This window comes from Perca flavescens, chromosome 13 (assembly GCF_004354835.1).
Source record: "Perca flavescens isolate YP-PL-M2 chromosome 13, PFLA_1.0, whole genome shotgun sequence".
NCBI lineage: Eukaryota > Metazoa > Chordata > Actinopteri > Perciformes > Percidae > Perca > Perca flavescens.
Window position 1 is genome coordinate 13,365,148 of NC_041343.1, and position 17,806 is coordinate 13,382,953.

General features: G+C 38.6%; 2 protein-coding genes across 9 annotated transcripts; one reads left to right on the top strand and one right to left on the bottom strand.

Annotated features, from left to right (window-relative positions):
• Positions 1-1,738: 1,738 nt before the first annotated feature.
• On the bottom strand, positions 1,739-7,082 carry LOC114566896 (SLAIN motif-containing protein-like). Of its 4 annotated transcripts, none has more exons than XM_028595734.1 (9): positions 6,873-7,082; positions 4,049-4,567; positions 3,639-3,784; positions 3,432-3,527; positions 3,206-3,262; positions 3,063-3,115; positions 2,831-2,969; positions 2,454-2,582; positions 1,739-2,274 (listed from the first exon to the last, which is right to left on the bottom strand). In XM_028595734.1, the coding sequence occupies exons 2-9, from the start codon at positions 4,459-4,461 to the stop codon at positions 2,066-2,068; spliced, it is 1,242 nt and encodes a 413-aa protein (XP_028451535.1). In that variant the 5' UTR covers positions 4,462-4,567; positions 6,873-7,082; the 3' UTR covers positions 1,739-2,065. The 4 variants fall into 4 exon arrangements, with proteins under 4 accessions (XP_028451535.1, XP_028451536.1, XP_028451532.1 ...); XM_028595735.1 differs by lacking the exon at positions 6,873-7,082 and adding an exon at positions 6,401-6,862 and having other exon boundaries at positions 3,639-3,772; XM_028595731.1 differs by lacking the exon at positions 6,873-7,082 and adding an exon at positions 6,401-6,862.
• slc6a7 (solute carrier family 6 member 7) lies at positions 5,931-17,047 on the top strand. Of its 5 annotated transcripts, none has more exons than XM_028595726.1 (15): positions 5,931-6,053; positions 6,422-6,754; positions 8,163-8,403; positions 8,857-8,988; positions 9,790-10,000; positions 12,036-12,174; positions 12,339-12,473; positions 12,606-12,709; positions 12,838-12,962; positions 13,281-13,393; positions 13,488-13,625; positions 13,723-13,822; positions 13,986-14,104; positions 14,865-15,038; positions 15,214-17,047. In XM_028595726.1, the coding sequence occupies exons 2-15, from the start codon at positions 6,677-6,679 to the stop codon at positions 15,382-15,384; spliced, it is 1,980 nt and encodes a 659-aa protein (XP_028451527.1). In that variant the 5' UTR covers positions 5,931-6,053; positions 6,422-6,676; the 3' UTR covers positions 15,385-17,047. The 5 variants fall into 5 exon arrangements, with proteins under 5 accessions (XP_028451527.1, XP_028451531.1, XP_028451530.1 ...); XM_028595730.1 differs by having other exon boundaries at positions 6,422-6,721; XM_028595729.1 differs by having other exon boundaries at positions 5,945-6,021; positions 6,425-6,754.
• Positions 17,048-17,806: the final 759 nt, after the last annotated feature.

A 17,806-nucleotide genomic window follows, 5' to 3' on the forward strand; every position in this document is an offset into this window, starting at 1 on the left:
TCCAAAAGTATTCTGGACTGACACTTACAATTTAGTATTTTTGTTCAAAAAAGATTTTGTCCCATGAATCATCTGAAATAGTATAACCCACTTCTTTATCAATTCACCATAATAAACATCTGTACAGTGACTTCATTCCTCAATCATTTCATTTGTGCCTCATGTTAATGGCTCTCATTCAGGCACAAAAAGCAAGCAAGATCAAAAGAGCAGAACAAAAACTGACTTTTGATGGATTCTCTTTGAATCGAAAGGTTGAAAGCACTTGATGTCAGGGGACATGCTGGAACACTTAGAGGAATGTACCTTCCCTTATAGAAGTTAGAACATTTTCTAGATCTGCGCTATACCATCTAAATTCTAAAAGCTTCAATAATCACCTCAGTAGGTGCTCAAACTGCTCTTTAGGGGGTATAATTCAGGTAGCTTTAAATAAAAAGGTTTAGGAAATAGTTGGCTTGCACTTAACTTGAAGGTATCTACATAAGAGTGACATGACACTGTCATAAACATTATAAACAAGTAAACATAAACATTTATTACATAACTCGTCTTTTAGTAAGTGTCATTCGGTTTTTGTCATGACAAATTATGGTTAGGGTTAGGGTTCATGCGTCATGACACTGTCATTTTATGTAGATACCTTCAAGTAAAGTGTTACCAATAGTTGAAATTGCAATGCATATTTGCAGATTAACATAAAACATGCTGATAAAAATATCTGATAATAAAAACAAAAACATTGGAAGTGTATGACACTGAATACGTTTTAAGGAAGAAACTGCACCAATACCCCACCTCTATCTGTTTCTTGGTAACGAGCATGCTTCCTATTGTGCAGAGGTCACCTGTTTTGTTTTTCTTATATAATGGCAAACTGCAAACTTCCTGTTGTGACAACTCTGCACAGAACAGCCTATTCTGCAATCAGCCATACTTAAGTGAAGTTTGAACGCACTTCCACATTCAAATCGGCATTGAAATCTACACTAATCGCATTCATGACACAAACTAATACACTTTGAATTCCTCACATCGTGCCAATAAGCACAATATGTTGAATGTTAATAAGTTGTAATGCAGCATGCTTGCAAAACCATTGGTGGTATAGTACATACTGATTGCTGCAGCACCGAGCATTAGTTTCACTTTAATTATTTCAAGAGTATCACAGATGGGTGGATTAATCAGCACAACACTCAAAGATCCCCTGACATGTCTACATTGGTATGACTTAAACCTTACACACACATACACATATATATATATACATATATATACATATATATACATATATATACATATATATATACATATATATACATATATACATATATATATACATATATATATACATATATATACATATATATATATATACATATATATACATATATACATATATACATATATACATATATACATATATATATATATATATATATATATATATATACATATATATACATATATATATATATATATATATATATATATATATATATATATATATATATATATATATATATATATATATATATATATATATATATATATACATATATATATATATATATATATATATATATACATATATATATATATATATACATATATATATATATACACATATACATATATATACATATATATATATACATATACAGTACATATATACATATATATATATATATATATATATATATTTTTTTTTTTTTTTTTATTTTTTTTCAATAAAAATAAATAGGTTTTTGTTCAAACAACACTGTCTGAGAGGATGTCTTGGTAATGTATAACTCAACCCTCTAGAATGCTTCTGTCAAGTTTTGCTCACAACATTGTCAGCTACACATTTTCTACAATCAGTTTTTAGAAAAAAGATCCCAGCCCATTTGATGGGAACTTCACACAGACACTGTCTTCACCCAGAGTAAGATGCCTTGCTATAAAGGATTAATTATATTATTGTTAATAGTTAGATTAAAAATGAATACAAGCTATGACATAAATGTCTCAATGTTTTAATTCTACCTCATTACTATCAGGGATTCACTGGTGACACCTTTCACCTTTGAGTGAATGGCACACTGGTGCCCCAAGCTGCTACGGTCGACCTCTCGGGTGAGGCATAAACGCGTCCATTAACCGACAAGTATCCCTTAGCAGGGTGAGGGATCCTGCAGGGGCTGAGAGACTGAGACCTCAGCAGTCTCTTCACAGCTGTCGTCGGGTCTGAGGAGTCTCTCACTGAGTGCAGCGAGCTGTTGGAAGGCGCTGCAGAAAGTGACGGAGACCAGCAATTAGACCTATTTTTGACAGATAATGCAGCTGAGAAAACAATTAGGACCACTTTTTACTACTTGGACAGACACAGTGTTAACATGTTTTTTTAAATGAATTGCAGTCTTTTGTGTTTTCTTGGTATTCTCTCTTTTGAGGCAACGGATCCAGACCTGATGGTGGGTACGTGATTTGGTCAGCAGATTGCCAGTTGTTGTTGTCTAAACATCGGCTGTTCCTAACAGCCTGGAGAGAGCGGAGGCTGGTACGCAGAGGTGACCTGGTCCTGCCTGGTGATGTTGCTGCAGAAAAACACATCGGGGTCATATTGAGTTCACACACACACACACACACAATTTGAACTGCAAGTACTGTTGATGTGCTGCTAATTTGCACATAATCTAAAGTTGAATGTTATTTGAAAGTAAACTGTATCAATACGAGTGACACTACGGTTTGTAAATATATAGTAATAATCAATCAGTCTGTAGCTGTCAGACCAAAAATACAAATAAAGTAGAAAAACTATATGCTTGTACAGTACATGTACCTTGATTCTGAGCAAGTTTCAGCAGTTTGAACTGGGTGACTTGCTCGTGAAGTCTGGCCAGTTTTGGACTTCGGCAGCCCTGCTCAGCTACTGGTGTTGATGACTGGCGAAGGGAAGAGCTCAGTGACGATAGACCAGGCTGCCAACAAGAGGAAGATGAAGCCTCAGTTTTATTACCTTGAGTGGACTCATCAATATTTTCAACAGTGGTGAAATAAAATGGAAAAATCACTGGTGACTCAGGGCTTCTCCTGGCAGGCATGGAAACATAGTCCTGTCTTAAACCTGAAAAATATGGACTAAGGTTATTACAATCCAACCTTCATTAAGTATGCAGTGTACACTAGATCATGAAAAACACGCCTCTGTACTCACTGGCTTCCTGTATTCGAGCCATAATGTGGACATCTGTGATGTCCTGCAATCTGTAGTCTGTGGACATGGAGTCATAGTGGAAGCTCAGCTCATTATCTTTGCAGATTAACATAAAACATGCTGATAAAAATATCTGATAATAAAGATGTGTTTTTGAATGAACATAAAGGTCATCTGTGTCAAAATGAAGGTGGGAGGATCCTCAAAGCTCTCAATATCATATTACCTGAACTGTCAGAGATATTGTGTGTTGTGCTGACAGATGTTTTTTCCGTAGAGAAGCCAACTGCAGGATGTCTGTAGAAATGACACATGCTTGATCCTGACAATACAGAGAGTGGGCATTAGGTAAACCCATAACCAAATTGATCACCCTTTTAGAAGAATATTTTTTTTTATCAAAACTATTTTGCAGTCAGTGCTGCTTGCTTACTTTGTTCCAGCCTGTTTATCAGTGAACGACATGCAGCCTCCATCTCAGGACTGGGGTTATCCAGGACGTGTCGACACCATTTCAGAGCAGACTCACTTCTCTCCGCCAACACCTGCTTCTTTGACTCATATAACCTGTGAGGAATACTTCATTCACTATGAACATATCTCACTCCTGCTCTATGTAAAGTACAGACCTGTTCAGAAAAGATTTCATGTCAGATTGAGAAGTTAGCTTTCCGGATTAGCATCCACCTCACTATAGCACCTCACCATGTTTTTTGAAGTGTATGGTGGCATGGACAAAAGTCCAAACCTGGGGTGTGTCTTTTTTTAATTAATTTTTTTACATTTAACATGGTCCCACCCTTACTAAATTAAGAAAGAAATACTTAATTTGATGGCACTTACCAGCTCTCTTCATCCTGCACATTGTCCTCTACATCAAGGAGCTCCACCGAGTCCAAAGCAGACTCTTCTTCTTGTGACTCTTCACTGTCCCAGAGGTCTTTTTGAAAGTTATAGTTGAACAACATCCTATCCGTGGCACCGCAAGGCAAGGGTGAATTACACCCCGACTTCAAATTATCTAGTCTTATTCTGGCATCCATGGCAAATGACCGATTGTTACAACTCTTGACTCTTGCTTGCTGAGCGTCGGTCCAGATGCTGCAGTATGGATCTGAATTGCTCTCCAGCCTGACAGAGCTGCTTTTCAACTCACTGCAGAGGAGATGATGCTTCGAACTTGTATCAAACTCCACTTGTGGCCGATTGCAAAAATACTGGCTCCAATCGATCTTCAATAGGTTTTGGAATTCCATTTTCTCAATGAAATCCTCAAATCTTCTCACTTCTTCAAGCTTTCACCCAGTTGTGGTTTTATTCCTCCTCACCCCTCCATAACGAGGATTTTAGCTGAATCAGAATCTGGAAAAAATTGGGCTACAATATGATCCTTTAAAGTTCCAATAATGGTAATGTTGCTCTGCACAGACAGCAACTGTGTAGCTTTACCATACCGTCTATTGACCCAGATTTGTTGAGAAGAGCTGTTAAGTATAGACACCCAACAGATTGGATGGATTTAGAAAAGCATCATGAGCTTATGTGGATTAAAGAGTCCATGAGTTGCTTCTAAGAAACAAAAAGAGCCACTCAACATCACACCATCAAAACTAATATGGACAATACCTATAGTCACAATAGCCTAGGTTGAGTCATATGCATTGCTAAATGTTTGTGGATGTACCTAACTCAGTCATCACACCCAAGGAAGTGGTACTGAAAAGTGTGGTCAGATGAGGATTCTCACACACACACACACACACACACACACACACACACACACACACACACACACACACACAGATTAGCACAAGATTTAGAAGTTCCCTTACAGCCGTGTGAAACCTAAAATTATCCTCCTTTCTCATCCAAATCCGAGATATCAAGTGCTACTTTGTTTAAAAAAAAAGAACATATAATACTTGTGATATTCACTTGTGATATATAATGATGTGATATTGAAGCCATTGAAACTAAATTAACTGACGTACTACACGAGAATTAGATAGGGTGCATTTTATGTAGCATGTCATATTTTTGTATTTGGCTGATCTTTGTAGGAACATACCACTCTACCTGTAACCTCACAAAATCTAACAGAAAACAACAAGCAAGAAAGTGCACTGTAAGGCTAAAATATATTCATAGTAACATTTTTAAAGCAGTAAAATCATAAAAAAATTAGTCAATTTCCAATTTAAGGCCACAAAAGAAAAAGCTGAGGGAGCAATTTTGACTGATAAGCGTTAGCAGGTCCCGGGTGGCTGTGGAGAGGTCTGGCAATGCAAGACTCTAACTACTGTAGTTTTTTTTTTAGCTACTGTAGTTCACCAACTAGCCCTCCAGCTCTGTAACACCTAGTTTCTAGAAAAAATATACAAAGATGCAGCAAGCTCATTTCCTTATGACACTGTCTGGTGCGACCAGGCCTTAGGTTTGGACTATGGTTTTGACACGATAGGCCTAAAATATGCATATTTCCTCAAATGTTAAAACTATTAATTTTTAAGAAGAAACTGAAATATTTCAGATATAGTGTAATCACTTGACAAAATAATCCTAACTCAGGTTCATGCACTAGGCTATAGACCTTTTTCACGGCAGACATGTTGACATGTCATAGTGGGAAAAGCACAGGTGTATTCGAAACCATTAATGATGGCTGCATTCCACTTAGGAGAGACCCTGGTATTGTTCATGCTGACTCACTGAAATAGCTCACTGGGACACTTGATGGAATTGAGCCATCGTTAAGGGGATCATTTTCAGTTGTGCTTTTCATACTCTGACAAGTCGAAATGTCTGCTGTGAAAAAGGTCCATTTAAAACATATTTTTAAGCCTTCAAGGTAAATTATGAATTTTCATGCTTTAGTGTAGGATCATATTTTAGGCTATACTACCTATTCATGACCTGTAAGTATTTTTTGTAGTATATTTTTGTAGTAAAGTATTCAACTTTAACCACATAACAGCAATGTTGTTTCTGTTGGTGCTGTGGCCCAGGGCTCCATACTTGTATGCAAGTTATATGAAAACGCATATTGTGGTGAAACAAAACATTTCACTTGACATCCTGCTCACACAAAAAATAATAATAATAATTTGACTACAATATGAAAAAAAAATAGATGTTTTGATCAATAATCAAGTTTCCCACCACAGTCTCCACGTTGCTCCCCATGACTCACGTTACCCCTCCCTAAACATCTCACAGCAGGTAGGGAGGAAGTGCTGCACTAGCGCCCAGCCTCCTAGTCCTTCACCTCACCGCCCACCGGCCTGTTTCCTTATCGTCATCGCTGATGTCTCCCTGCTGCTGTGTCTCACTCGGTTAACGCCGACCGAACTTCTTCAACTGCCACTAAAACTACAGCAACATGGTGTACTTCTAAGAGGACTCCCCCATGTAAAATATGGATTAAAGAGCGACGTCTAAAGCAGTGAAGCACCACCTGTGCCGGGGGAGGAAATGCAGGACGAAAGCGGCAAAGCAGCACTCGGGAGCCCCGCTGAAGTAAGTGCAACCACAGCGCAAGTAGGAGCGGAGGTTTGTTTTTCTGGCTCGTCGCCACACACCAAACATATCACTCACTCTGTGTGGGTTTAAAACTCATGTTAGACACTCAAAGCAACGTGGGACCCCTTTACGAACGATTTAAGTTTACCTCCGGGCTCCCAGAGGTGTGGTGTTCGTGTCAGGGCAGCTAACACTAGATTAGATGAAGCAGTCTAACCTGAACGACCACTATTACTCGAACCTCCGGCTTATCTTCACCTGCACCAAATCAATCCAGTCACTGCAGACCGATCGAGGAGATAAAACCGACCGGCCGGTCGGTGTAGTCTACTTAGTCGCTAAGTGTTTACACCACCATTTAGTGATGTTACTCATGTCATACAAAGCACGTTGGCATTACCCGAGGTCTAGCTTTATATATATGCTAATTCTGACCACACTTCAATAGCAGTCTATTTGCCATTTTTCTACAATTTTTCATTTAGCCTTATTAATTTAGTGGTCTTTTTAAGCAATTCTAGAAAGTCCTCAGTCCTCATTTATTTAGAGCTGCAAAGATCAGTTGATGGACAGAAAAAGAATCGCCAACAATTATCGATTATTTGTTGCAGTAATTTTTCAAGCATTACCAAACATATAGTTTTGCTTCTTGTATTTTTTTATTTACAAATTATATTTCACCTCATGGTGATGAATAATGTTTCTAGCACAGCTTTTGATGCTGTTCATTGATTCACTGCTAATAGTTACCCCATCATGTCAACACAACCACATTGTGCACTACCTCAACTTCCTGTCCTACTTTGATGTCTCTATACTTTGTATATTCTCTTTGTGCATGAATTGGCGATACAAGAAATCTCTGAAAGACATTACTCTTGCCTCAAAACTTGAGCATCATTTTATTGAAACTATGGTTATTTTATGTGTCATTGGAATAATTGATGCATTGTTTATCTTTTAACACACAACAATGACAGTAACTGCACAAAGCAGAAGCCCTGCTGTTATCTGTATCAAACTTCCTCCCTGCGACCTGACATGAGAAAATAGTTCCTCTCTTGTTGCGAGATGAATGGCCTGCAGGAAGGAAGAGGAAGAAATAGTCCAGTTAGTGGTTTTAACACCTCATGAGTTCGACAGGATAAGATAATAAGACAGTATGCAGTCTGTGACCAGCAAATGTTTTGTGTGTTTACTTGGTAATGTACTTAAACTTTAATGAATTATTAGAATTGCCATTGATTCATTTTCTGCTGCTTGTCTAATTGAATAATTGACTAATTGTTTTTGGACTCTTCTATATAATCCACATACTAACAACTACCTTGTCATGAAAAAGCAAGTGGAATTGGTACATTTTAGAATTTTGGTGTTATCTGTATTAATGCATATGTCCTCTCTGACCCTTTTTAAAATGTGATTTTATTTTCGCTAGAATTTAGTAGACTTGAACGGGCATACTGTCACTCAAAATGGCCAGAATTCGACAACTACACCTGCACCACAGCCACAGTTTGACTCCCGAGCTCAGAGTCCTGCACCCTGCACTCCAGCTCCAATTATCCCAAGGGAACAGTGGGGAGGGAAGTACGAGTTCCTGCTCTCTTGTATTGGATACTGCGTGGGACTGGGGAACGTGTGGCGGTTCCCGTACCTTTGTTATCGCAATGGAGGAGGTGAGCAGTCTGCAAGCATGTTCCCTGCCCTCTGACTCTGCTCTCAAATGCTTTCAGTGCCTGGGTGTATTGTATGTCTATAATGATTTGTTACACCCATTTGGGCAAGAGGCCCTCTTAGCCCTGCCCTTGGGTTTGCACTGTCCTCTTAATCATGCTGGCTTATTTCCCACAGCCTTTGGTACTGGGAGCTAGAACACAAAACATTTACTTAATCCTATACATTTTCCTTGATTACACACCAGACAAAGTCTGCCTGTCTAACCCAACCTACTGAAATCAAACATGGTGGAGCTTGACTAACAGTAAAGCGGAATAACCGCTGACAGAGATTGTATAAGTTAACCTGTCTCTACAGGCCGTCTACATGTAGCTGCACAACACAAGTAATTGCGGTGGATTTCTCCCCCAGCACGAGCCTTCTTCAAACTGGCCTCATTCTAATTTTCACAGGTGTGTTTCTCATCCCCTACTTCATTATGCTCTTTGTTACGGGTGTTCCATTGTTCCTAATGGAGCTAAGTTTAGGCCAGTATGGAGCAGCTGGCCCCATCACCGTGTGGAAATGCTGCCCTCTGCTCAAAGGTAAGAACCTCATATATTATGCTTTTTAGCCCTGTATTTACACACTTACATACACTGTAATTCAGTGACACAACCTTAAAACCTTTTAGAGATAATTATGTCAGGGCCGCGACTCAATGTAATTAGACAGTGCTCAATAGTATAGAAATATCATCACAGTTGTATATTTTTAGTCTCCAGGAATCTTGAGCATCCAGTTTGAACCATGCTTAATGATTTGAGTACACATCTCAAGTTGACATCAAAATGCCTGTGTCACCACCAGTCAGTCCAGACAAACCTAGTCAAGGAAAATAGCTAACTAACTCACATCATTGCCACCTCACTAATACTTCTCGTAGCTAGCCCTAAAAATTCCTTTAGAGGCTCTGCAACTCAGTTGCTAAATATAAACATCTGATAAAGAAACCTGCAGGAACTCTCTTAAAATAGAGCCAGAAAGCAGGTTTTCATCATAGATGGGGTTTTTTTAAATTGCAAATGCCAGCAGCAGGTTGGCATGCTGAATTATGAAATACTATTATAGTTGACTTTGGATTTTCTCCAAGTATTACAAAAGGAACAGAACATAGTCTGGAATGCTGTTTTCAAGGTGAGCTACACTCTGAGGTATCCATTGAATATATGTTTTTTTTTTTTTTTTTTTTTTTTTTTTTGAGTCCAGCTGCCACTTTTTACAACCGGGCGTTCATAGCTTCCTGTATATTGAAATTATCTAACTGATATCTTGTAATGTATCTTTTCACAGTAGCGTATATCCTGTTTTTTCTGACATACTTATAGCTGTGTCTCTTCTTGTAGGTATTGGCATTGGGATGCTGTGTGTGTCCATTCTGGTGTGTCTCTACTATAACGTCATTATAGCATGGACCTTTTACTACCTGGGCAGCTCGTTACAGAGCCCTCTGCCCTGGTCCTGTGATGCTGTAGCCAATGTAGGTCTCTGTGGAAACGGCACCACTGGCAATAGCTCCACTGGTAAAGGCCTCAGCCCCACAGAAAAATTCTGGAAGTAAGTTTGTCTTTCTTATTTGTAAAAAATAAAAAAGTCAAATAAAATCAAGCCTCCCTTGCAAATGTATACAAGCTGTTTTGAAATATTTAAAGATTAAACGGTTTTGGCAGTATGCTGCACTTAAACATTGTTTAAAAATGTTTTTTCAACAAACCCAAGTTCTCTTCAAACTGGTTAAACTGTCACCGTTCAGCTAATATGACTCAGGGCTTTGTGGCAACACCTTACTGTTTATGATGCCAGGAAATACAATTCATTATACTGTCCACATAATACATAAGACTTTTAATTTCCCAATATAAATCATTGTGATGTTTTATAACAACAGATGACTGTAGTGTTATGGAAGTTTCCTTTGCAGCAGGGGGGGAAATTTCAGAGTTTAGTAAATTGAAACAAATAAGACAGACTGAGACTAAAACCAAGTTGGGTTTTTGTATTTTATTAAAAAAGATATATTTGCAAATAGGATCAACATGATTTCACAAAAGGCCTCAGCCCAGTGTGGAGTCAGTTTCTCAAATGAGTGCACAAGAACACCAGGCTTATATGCATCTTCAGAGTGACAACACACACGCACTTGGATTATTATGACGCTACAATTTTGACAGGCAATCTGATACACATGAAGACAATCAGATGAATACAAGAGACATGTCGGAGTCATCTCACCTCCTCCTCCCTGTACGACTTTCACCCCCCCGTTACATCTTAACTGGCATGAGAAAACTAGAGATAGTTTTAGGGTGACCTTGTACCTTTATCGGTTCAGGCTCACATAATGTTCCAGACTGGATGTCTCACAAAGTTAGAATCAAAATCTGCATTTGGGAATGAGAGACTCTTTCAGCAATAAGAGAGCAGTAAAGTAGAAATAAAACATAAAAATATAAGGAATTGTGCTTAAATGTAATTTTGCCATTACAGTAGTACTTTACAAGTTAAGGATCACAGTTACTCCTTACCTCTATGAATACATTCAGCATGAAACGCTGTGCGGTGATGTTGTGTACATGTTGAAGAAGCTGTTATTCAGCTACAATGCCTCAATGACAGCTTACTGTGTGCTTCAAGTAAATGTAAGGGTTTATTGATATACAGCAAACAAACCAAAGGGTTCAGACTGAGGCAAGATCATACAATATCTAGGTCAGTTTGTTGACCCCATCACTAGACCCTACTCTCCAAAAGCATGGCAGGCATTCAGAGGCATTGAGAAGGCCATTTCTCTAGTGAACTCTGCCCTCTGCCCTTGGTGAATTTTCCCATACCCACTCCCCACTGCTGCTGACTGACCTGTGCTCTGCTGCATATACAATTGAATTGCTCTGCTGGAAATGAATACAATTCATTGAATTGAGAAGAAGTTTAGCAGCATAAAGAGAACAGAAACCACGGACGTGTTGGTTGAGTATCTCTAATGAATTTCATTGGACTATACAGGACTGTCAGAAAAAATGACATACTCTTGAATGCTCCTCCTCTACACTGAATCATAGTTTGTAGAGCAACATGTAACACATGACAATATTCATTACAACTATGTCTTTGTTATAGGAGATTAAAAAAAAACCATGAACAACAGCAATCTAGAAAAACACACTGGAAATATCACTACACCATAACCTTTAAGAAGACAATAGGATATCATGAAGCAGTTATAACATGCGACAACCACACTCTAACCGAGAGCACAGAGAGAATGTATAACCGTTCAAGCAAAATGGATAAAGCAATTCTAAGCATTTGTGATACTTGACATTATAATAAAGTATTAAAAGCACAATGAAGTATTGTGCTCTTATGTGTAAGGCCCTCTGGACTAAAATGTTGCCCAATTTACAAATCCGCTATGATTTTTAGTGATGTAAAACATAAATATACAAAATAAACAGTATGAATAAAGATATTTTTCTTCACGCAGTCCTTAATAGATCCAGTCTTATGGTTTTGCATCAGTTAATGCGTAAAAAGTGTGGCGATAGGTTTGGTAAGAGGTGTGCTGTTTTATACGTTTGTGTGTGTTTTGTAGTGAGCGTGTGCTGGGTGTAGTCCTCAGTGAGGGCCTTCACGACCCGGGCCCTGTCCGGTGGCCCCTGGCCCTGTGCCTCCTGGCTGCCTGGGTCATCATCTTCCTGTGTATGCTCAAGGGCATCCGCAGCTCTGGCAAGGTAAATCAACACAATGTTTTTATTGTTAGCTCCCCCATAAAACACACACACACACACACACACACACACACACACACACACACACACACACACACACACACACACACACCCTTTCTGTTGGTGCTATGTCTTGTCTAATGTGTCTGTGCTGTCTCTTATTTCAGGTGGTTTATGTAACCGCTACCTTCCCATACTTTGTGCTCATTGTTTTGATCATCAGAGGTGCTACACTGGAGGGCTCTCTTCAGGGCATTGCTTTCTACCTCACACCAGACTGGAGCCGATTAGCTAATGCACAGGTACTTCTGATGGTACACTGTCACATATAAGGCAGAGGAGTCTGTGAACACAGTGCTTTGTTGCTGCTTTAAATATTTAAATATCTAGATATCCTCTTTGTTTAAGGCATATTTTTGTCTGATACATTGCAGGTGTGGAATGATGCAGCTTCACAGGTCTTCTACTCCTTAGGTATTGGAGTTGGAGGGCTGCTTTCTATGGCCTCTTACAATAAGTTTGACAACAATGTCATCAGGTGAGTTTGTGCTTTGTACAATGTACTCTGTTGTTGCGGTCATGATGGGTTCAGTCTTTTGATTGTGGTTCTTTTGATTGTGGTTCTTTTGATTGTGGTTCTTTTGATTGTGGTTCTTTTGATTTCAGGGACACTTTGATTATCACCACAGGAAACTGCAGCACCAGCTTCTTTGCAGGATTTGCTATATTCTCAATCCTTGGTCACATGGCATGGAAGAAGGGAGTGCCTGTGGAAAAGGTGGCAGATACAGGTAGTTGCTGTGCTCATTTTGTTTAGCAATCCTGTGCCTCTTTAAATCAGACGTCCAGATGAATAAATAAAGCATTTTGAACAAATTCGGAATCTTAAAACTATGTGTGAGACTGAAAATGGTGTTGTGTTATGTTTATTTTGTGTATTTATTTCTGAATGTAACTTAAGCGCCACTTCTTTGTGTAAAGTGAACTCTATTACACAGCAGTTAGTTTAAAAAAAAAAAAAATTAACTTATATTAATACTGCATTTTGCATTAAACTTTAGCATTGTATAGTGCCTTCTTGAACTTGATGTATTCTCATTTGCCTTCAGGTCCTGGGTTGGCCTTCGTAGCTTACCCAGAGGCCCTTGCTCTGCTGCCAGGCTCGGTGTTCTGGTCCATTTTGTTCTTTCTCATGCTCTTTATGCTGGGGATCGATACGCTGGTAAGGCCACACACCACACAAAGATATGAGCAGAAATAAAGACGTATGAGTCCTCCTCCGTATGTTGGATACCTTCTGCTCTGCTGCTTCACAGTTTGGCAACATGGAAGGCATCACTACAGCCGTGCTGGATGAGTTTCCACACCTCAGAGCAAACCCGTTACACAAGTCCTTGTTCTTGGGTGCGCTGTGTTTTTGCTTCTACCTGATGGGTCTCCTGTTAGTGACTAATGTGAGTGTGTTTAACTGTAGTAAGTGATAAATGTGGCTGCAAGTGCATCTTCTTTGTGATCAGACTCTCATTTGCCATGTTGACTGTGTCTTCATAGGGAGGGATTTACTGGTTCACTCTCATTGACTCCTTCAGCACTAGTTTCGGCCTCATCATCATCACCCTCTTCATGTGCATTGGCATCTCCTTCTTCTACGGTAGCCCATCACACACCTAACCTTCACGTCAAACTCCTCTAACACCGCATCATTCCTCCATATGAGTTTCAGTCATCCAGGACACGTGATGTGTAGCAAGTTGTAAATATCTTGGTTGTTCCAGGGTTCCTAATCTGCATCACTTAATTAACTTTTCTATTAGGAGTCAACCAGTTTTGTCAGGACATTATTGATATGATCCGCCACTGTCCCCCCTGGTGTACCAAAGTGCTGCTTTACTTCAAAGCATGCTGGGTTTTCTGCACTCCGTTTCTTCTGCTGGTGAGTAAAAACATCGGCATTAGTATTCATATTTGTTGTTAGTAGATGCAGGCACAATGTGACATTAGTCTTGGTTATCAATAATTAATATGCTTTTCATAATCTATCTATTAAACTTCAGCTGGCTTATTGTCTGATGTCTTTCCTGAAATCCAAATGCACTGAAGTTGATAGGTTCTATATAATGTTTTTCATGGTTATTTTGCCAAATTAAGAATGATGACAATATCACAGCATGATTTTCACTGCCAGCTGAAATGTTATTGCTGAGCTAAAGCTCATATTCTAGCCTTACAGTATTGTTTGTTTGCATCAGTTGCACAATCCATGTTACGTCACTCCCGTCACCTGAAGCAGAATTACCATTTACTGTAGGGCTACTTGATACAGAAATGTTGCACTTATAGTCAAAATGTAATTCGATGAGGGGTGAGACACTGTGCTATCCCATTATATGACTAAAGATTTTATCATAAACTGAGGGAGAACAAAGTATAATAACTCAATTACCAATTGCTCCAAAAGTTCCACAAAGGAAACTAAAATAACAACACTACTTTGAAAAGTGGCCATCTGTGCTGAAATCTTCACAACAGCAGTTTTGAATAATTCAAGAGGAGAAACTGACATTCAATCTGAGTCCCCCCCTGTAGCATTTCTCTGCTGGCCTTCTCATTCATTCTTCTGTTGGCATTGTGGCTTTATTGTTTGGATGACACATTCCTCTGCTCACTTTGGGCTTTTGCCCTTGCGGCTGTAGTTCATCCTGACCTACATCTTCATTGAGATGTACAGAACATCACTCAAGTACGGGTCCTATGTGTATCCACTGTGGGGTAAAGCGCTGGGAGTGTGCATGGGCGCAACCTGCTGTCTACAGATCCCCATCTGGGCCATTGTGGCCATCAGCAAGGAAACTGGAACACTGAAAGAAGTCAGTATAAGCACTTTGTCATTCTGTCACTGTGAGGTCCGGTTACACCTCTGCAATGATCTCACTAACTGTAGAGCTCCTACTGCCACTGCTGTATCTGTTTAAATATACAACAGTGGTAGATGAAAGGCCTTTGCAAAAAGGTTTATGACTGTCTCTTGCTTCTCTTTTGCAGCGTTTCCAGAAATCGATTCGACCTCTGAATTCCTGGAGGGTGAACAACTTGGACAGCACCGCGAGAGTCGAGGAGCACATGGAGGCCGAGAGGGTTGAGGGTCCGTTCACCGTCACACTCACAGACATGGACTTTACTGCGATGACCTGGGAGGAGGGAAGCCAGGCATGACCGCACAGAGAGAATTGATGAAAGCACAGTGATGAGCAAACTACGTTGTCAAGAGAAAGAGAAATGTGTTATTTTCTGTTGTGTGTTATCCGCCCCTCTGGTGGGCGTATCTGAACAGACTGTGTCCTGCAGGGCAGTGTGGATTATTGCTTTATTTATACTTCTATGTATATTTCAATTGTATTTTTAACTTCTTTTTTTACATTGTGTAGAGTGTACATTTGCAGCTGTAAAATAGACAAGCTGAAATAGACTTACAACTGTCAAGTTGTTATTTGGATGATGATCTAGCAGGGCGATCTTATTTATTATCATAGTAGTGTAGTGTAATTAATTTCCACCAACAGCAGTCAACAGCAGCTAAGAGACCAGATTGTTATCTTCCTACCTCCTTTTAGGAGGAGGGACAAAAAGTGCAGTGTTTTGACTGTTACCTTCAACAACTGCTGATGGACCTGGAGAGGTGACCACAAATCCTCAGCCTGCCAGAATGAATGCTGCACAGAATCAGAAATACTTTTAATCCAATTTACTTTTTAAAAGAATAATTGCTAGAATTACTGCTAGAATAAATAAATACATTTAAAAGAAGAACTTGCCAAATGAACTATTAAGTACTGTACATGTGTCCATATGCCTTGTCTGACAATCTGCATTTCAAATTGCCAGTTCCTGCAGAAAATGTAGCAATCAGTTCACTTTGCTCAGAGTAAATTGATATTATCACAATTACAACTACATTCTGTACTAGCATTGTAGACCTTTTTTTTTTAAGTGGGACTAACTATCTTTTTTTTTTTTTTTAAATCTTTAGTCAGTTGGTATCTGTCTGCACACGTAGGTTTTTAGTTTTTTATGTTTACTGGAACTTGGCTTTGACAGTTCTCCTAGTCGATTTCCCCTCTGCTATTTATTAACAGAAAGCCCTCCTTTAATGTAATATCTGGAGAGGCATAATATAGGCTAAATGTATTATCCCCTTGAGGACATGAATATTGTCATTGTATCAGTCTTGCTTACATTTCTCTGATTTGAGGGCTTGCTTAGAGAAGACCTCAAAATCAATTGTTTGAAAGTTATTGGAAAATTGGCCATTGTGCTAAATTTAAAATTTTGGTTAGACTTATTTGACAAATATATCTTACTAGACCATTTGCTAGATAACCCAATGACTAAACTAATGGACATAAAGGAAATAATAATATGATGAATTACAAAAAGATCTGACCCAGATGAGACAGCTCACTTTGACACATCAGTTGTGTGTTTATCTTTTGAAGTGGCCAACTGAAAAACTTTCCCAGATAAATAACATTTGTTAACCATTCTAGTGGCACTTATCTCCCAGAGGACTTACATTTTAATATTTTCATGAATGTCCAAAGATTTAATTACCCACCAGTTTCCAGGCTATTTAATCTTAAACTGTTTTTAAGGGCATGTGCTCTTTATTGTGTCCTGTTGCACATAAGCAGATGATGACCTGCTTTCTTAAAACCTTTTCAGTCACATAAAACTTTTAGTGCATTAGAATAACGGTCATTGTTTTCTCTCTCAGCATCTGAATAGCAGGATCTCTACTTTTAAACCTTTGATTAAGAACATTTGATTATCCTTTGTTAGACTGTATGTCATGCCATTAAAATTAATTTTAACACATCTTGTTGCCTTTGTACACAGTTGCTATTTTCTTTGCTATCTGTAATACTATATAATATTAATAATTAAATATTTGTATTGTCATATCTTTCATTTCCTTTTCTGTGACTTATGGATATTTTTCATTTTAAAGATATCTGATAACCATATACTGTAAAATGAGTGTATAGCCAATATCAGTTTTACTTAACTTGAGTTTTCAGATTTCCCCACAGAATATTAGTTTTAAAACAATAAACTTATGGTGATCATAAGGTGGCCTGCTTGTTTAAATTGAATTGAATGGGGGCAACAAAATCTATTTCCCAAAGTGTTCTCAATCTCAAACCTTAACGTTCAGTTGAAATAGCAATATGTGATTATTACCGCAAGAGGGCAATGCATGGTTTCACAAATGCAGGGTATGCTTATTAATCCATGGTCGCTTACTAACATTGAACAGTAGTTGTCTTTAGTAAATGACAAAGAAAATGTTACAGTGACCAAAAATAATTGATAATGCTGACATTGATGTTTCCTTGAGTAACGAAGATATAGGTGTGTAACATGTAAAAAGAAATGAAAACAAGCATACACATTACAGCGTAAAATCGGGGCAAAGGGGGGGCCACCGAATCAACATATGCACGATCTACATTACTGTAATAACTACATAATTACATTAGATTAGTTGAAATGATAAGTCCCTTCTTTCTAGCTACAGTAACGTTAGTGGGCAGTAGACTCTTTGTGACTCGTCTGTATGGCGGGATAAATGTTAATG

Coding starts and splice junctions, on each gene's coding strand:
- LOC114566896 (XM_028595734.1), bottom strand. CDS start 4,461: ATGGAATTCCAAAACCTATTGAAGATCGATTGGAGCCAGTATTTTTGC. Junction 3,785..4,048: donor GTGCAGGATGAAGAGAGCTG/GTAAGTGCCATC, acceptor TAGTGAATGAAG/TATTCCTCACAGGTTATATG. Junction 2,583..2,830: donor GAAACTTGCTCAGAATCAAG/GTACATGTACTG, acceptor GTTTTTCTGCAG/CAACATCACCAGGCAGGACC.
- slc6a7 (XM_028595726.1), top strand. CDS start 6,677: ATGCAGGACGAAAGCGGCAAAGCAGCACTCGGGAGCCCCGCTGAAGTA. Junction 12,474..12,605: donor GCCGATTAGCTAATGCACAG/GTACTTCTGATG, acceptor GATACATTGCAG/GTGTGGAATGATGCAGCTTC. Junction 12,710..12,837: donor TTTGACAACAATGTCATCAG/GTGAGTTTGTGC, acceptor TTTTGATTTCAG/GGACACTTTGATTATCACCA.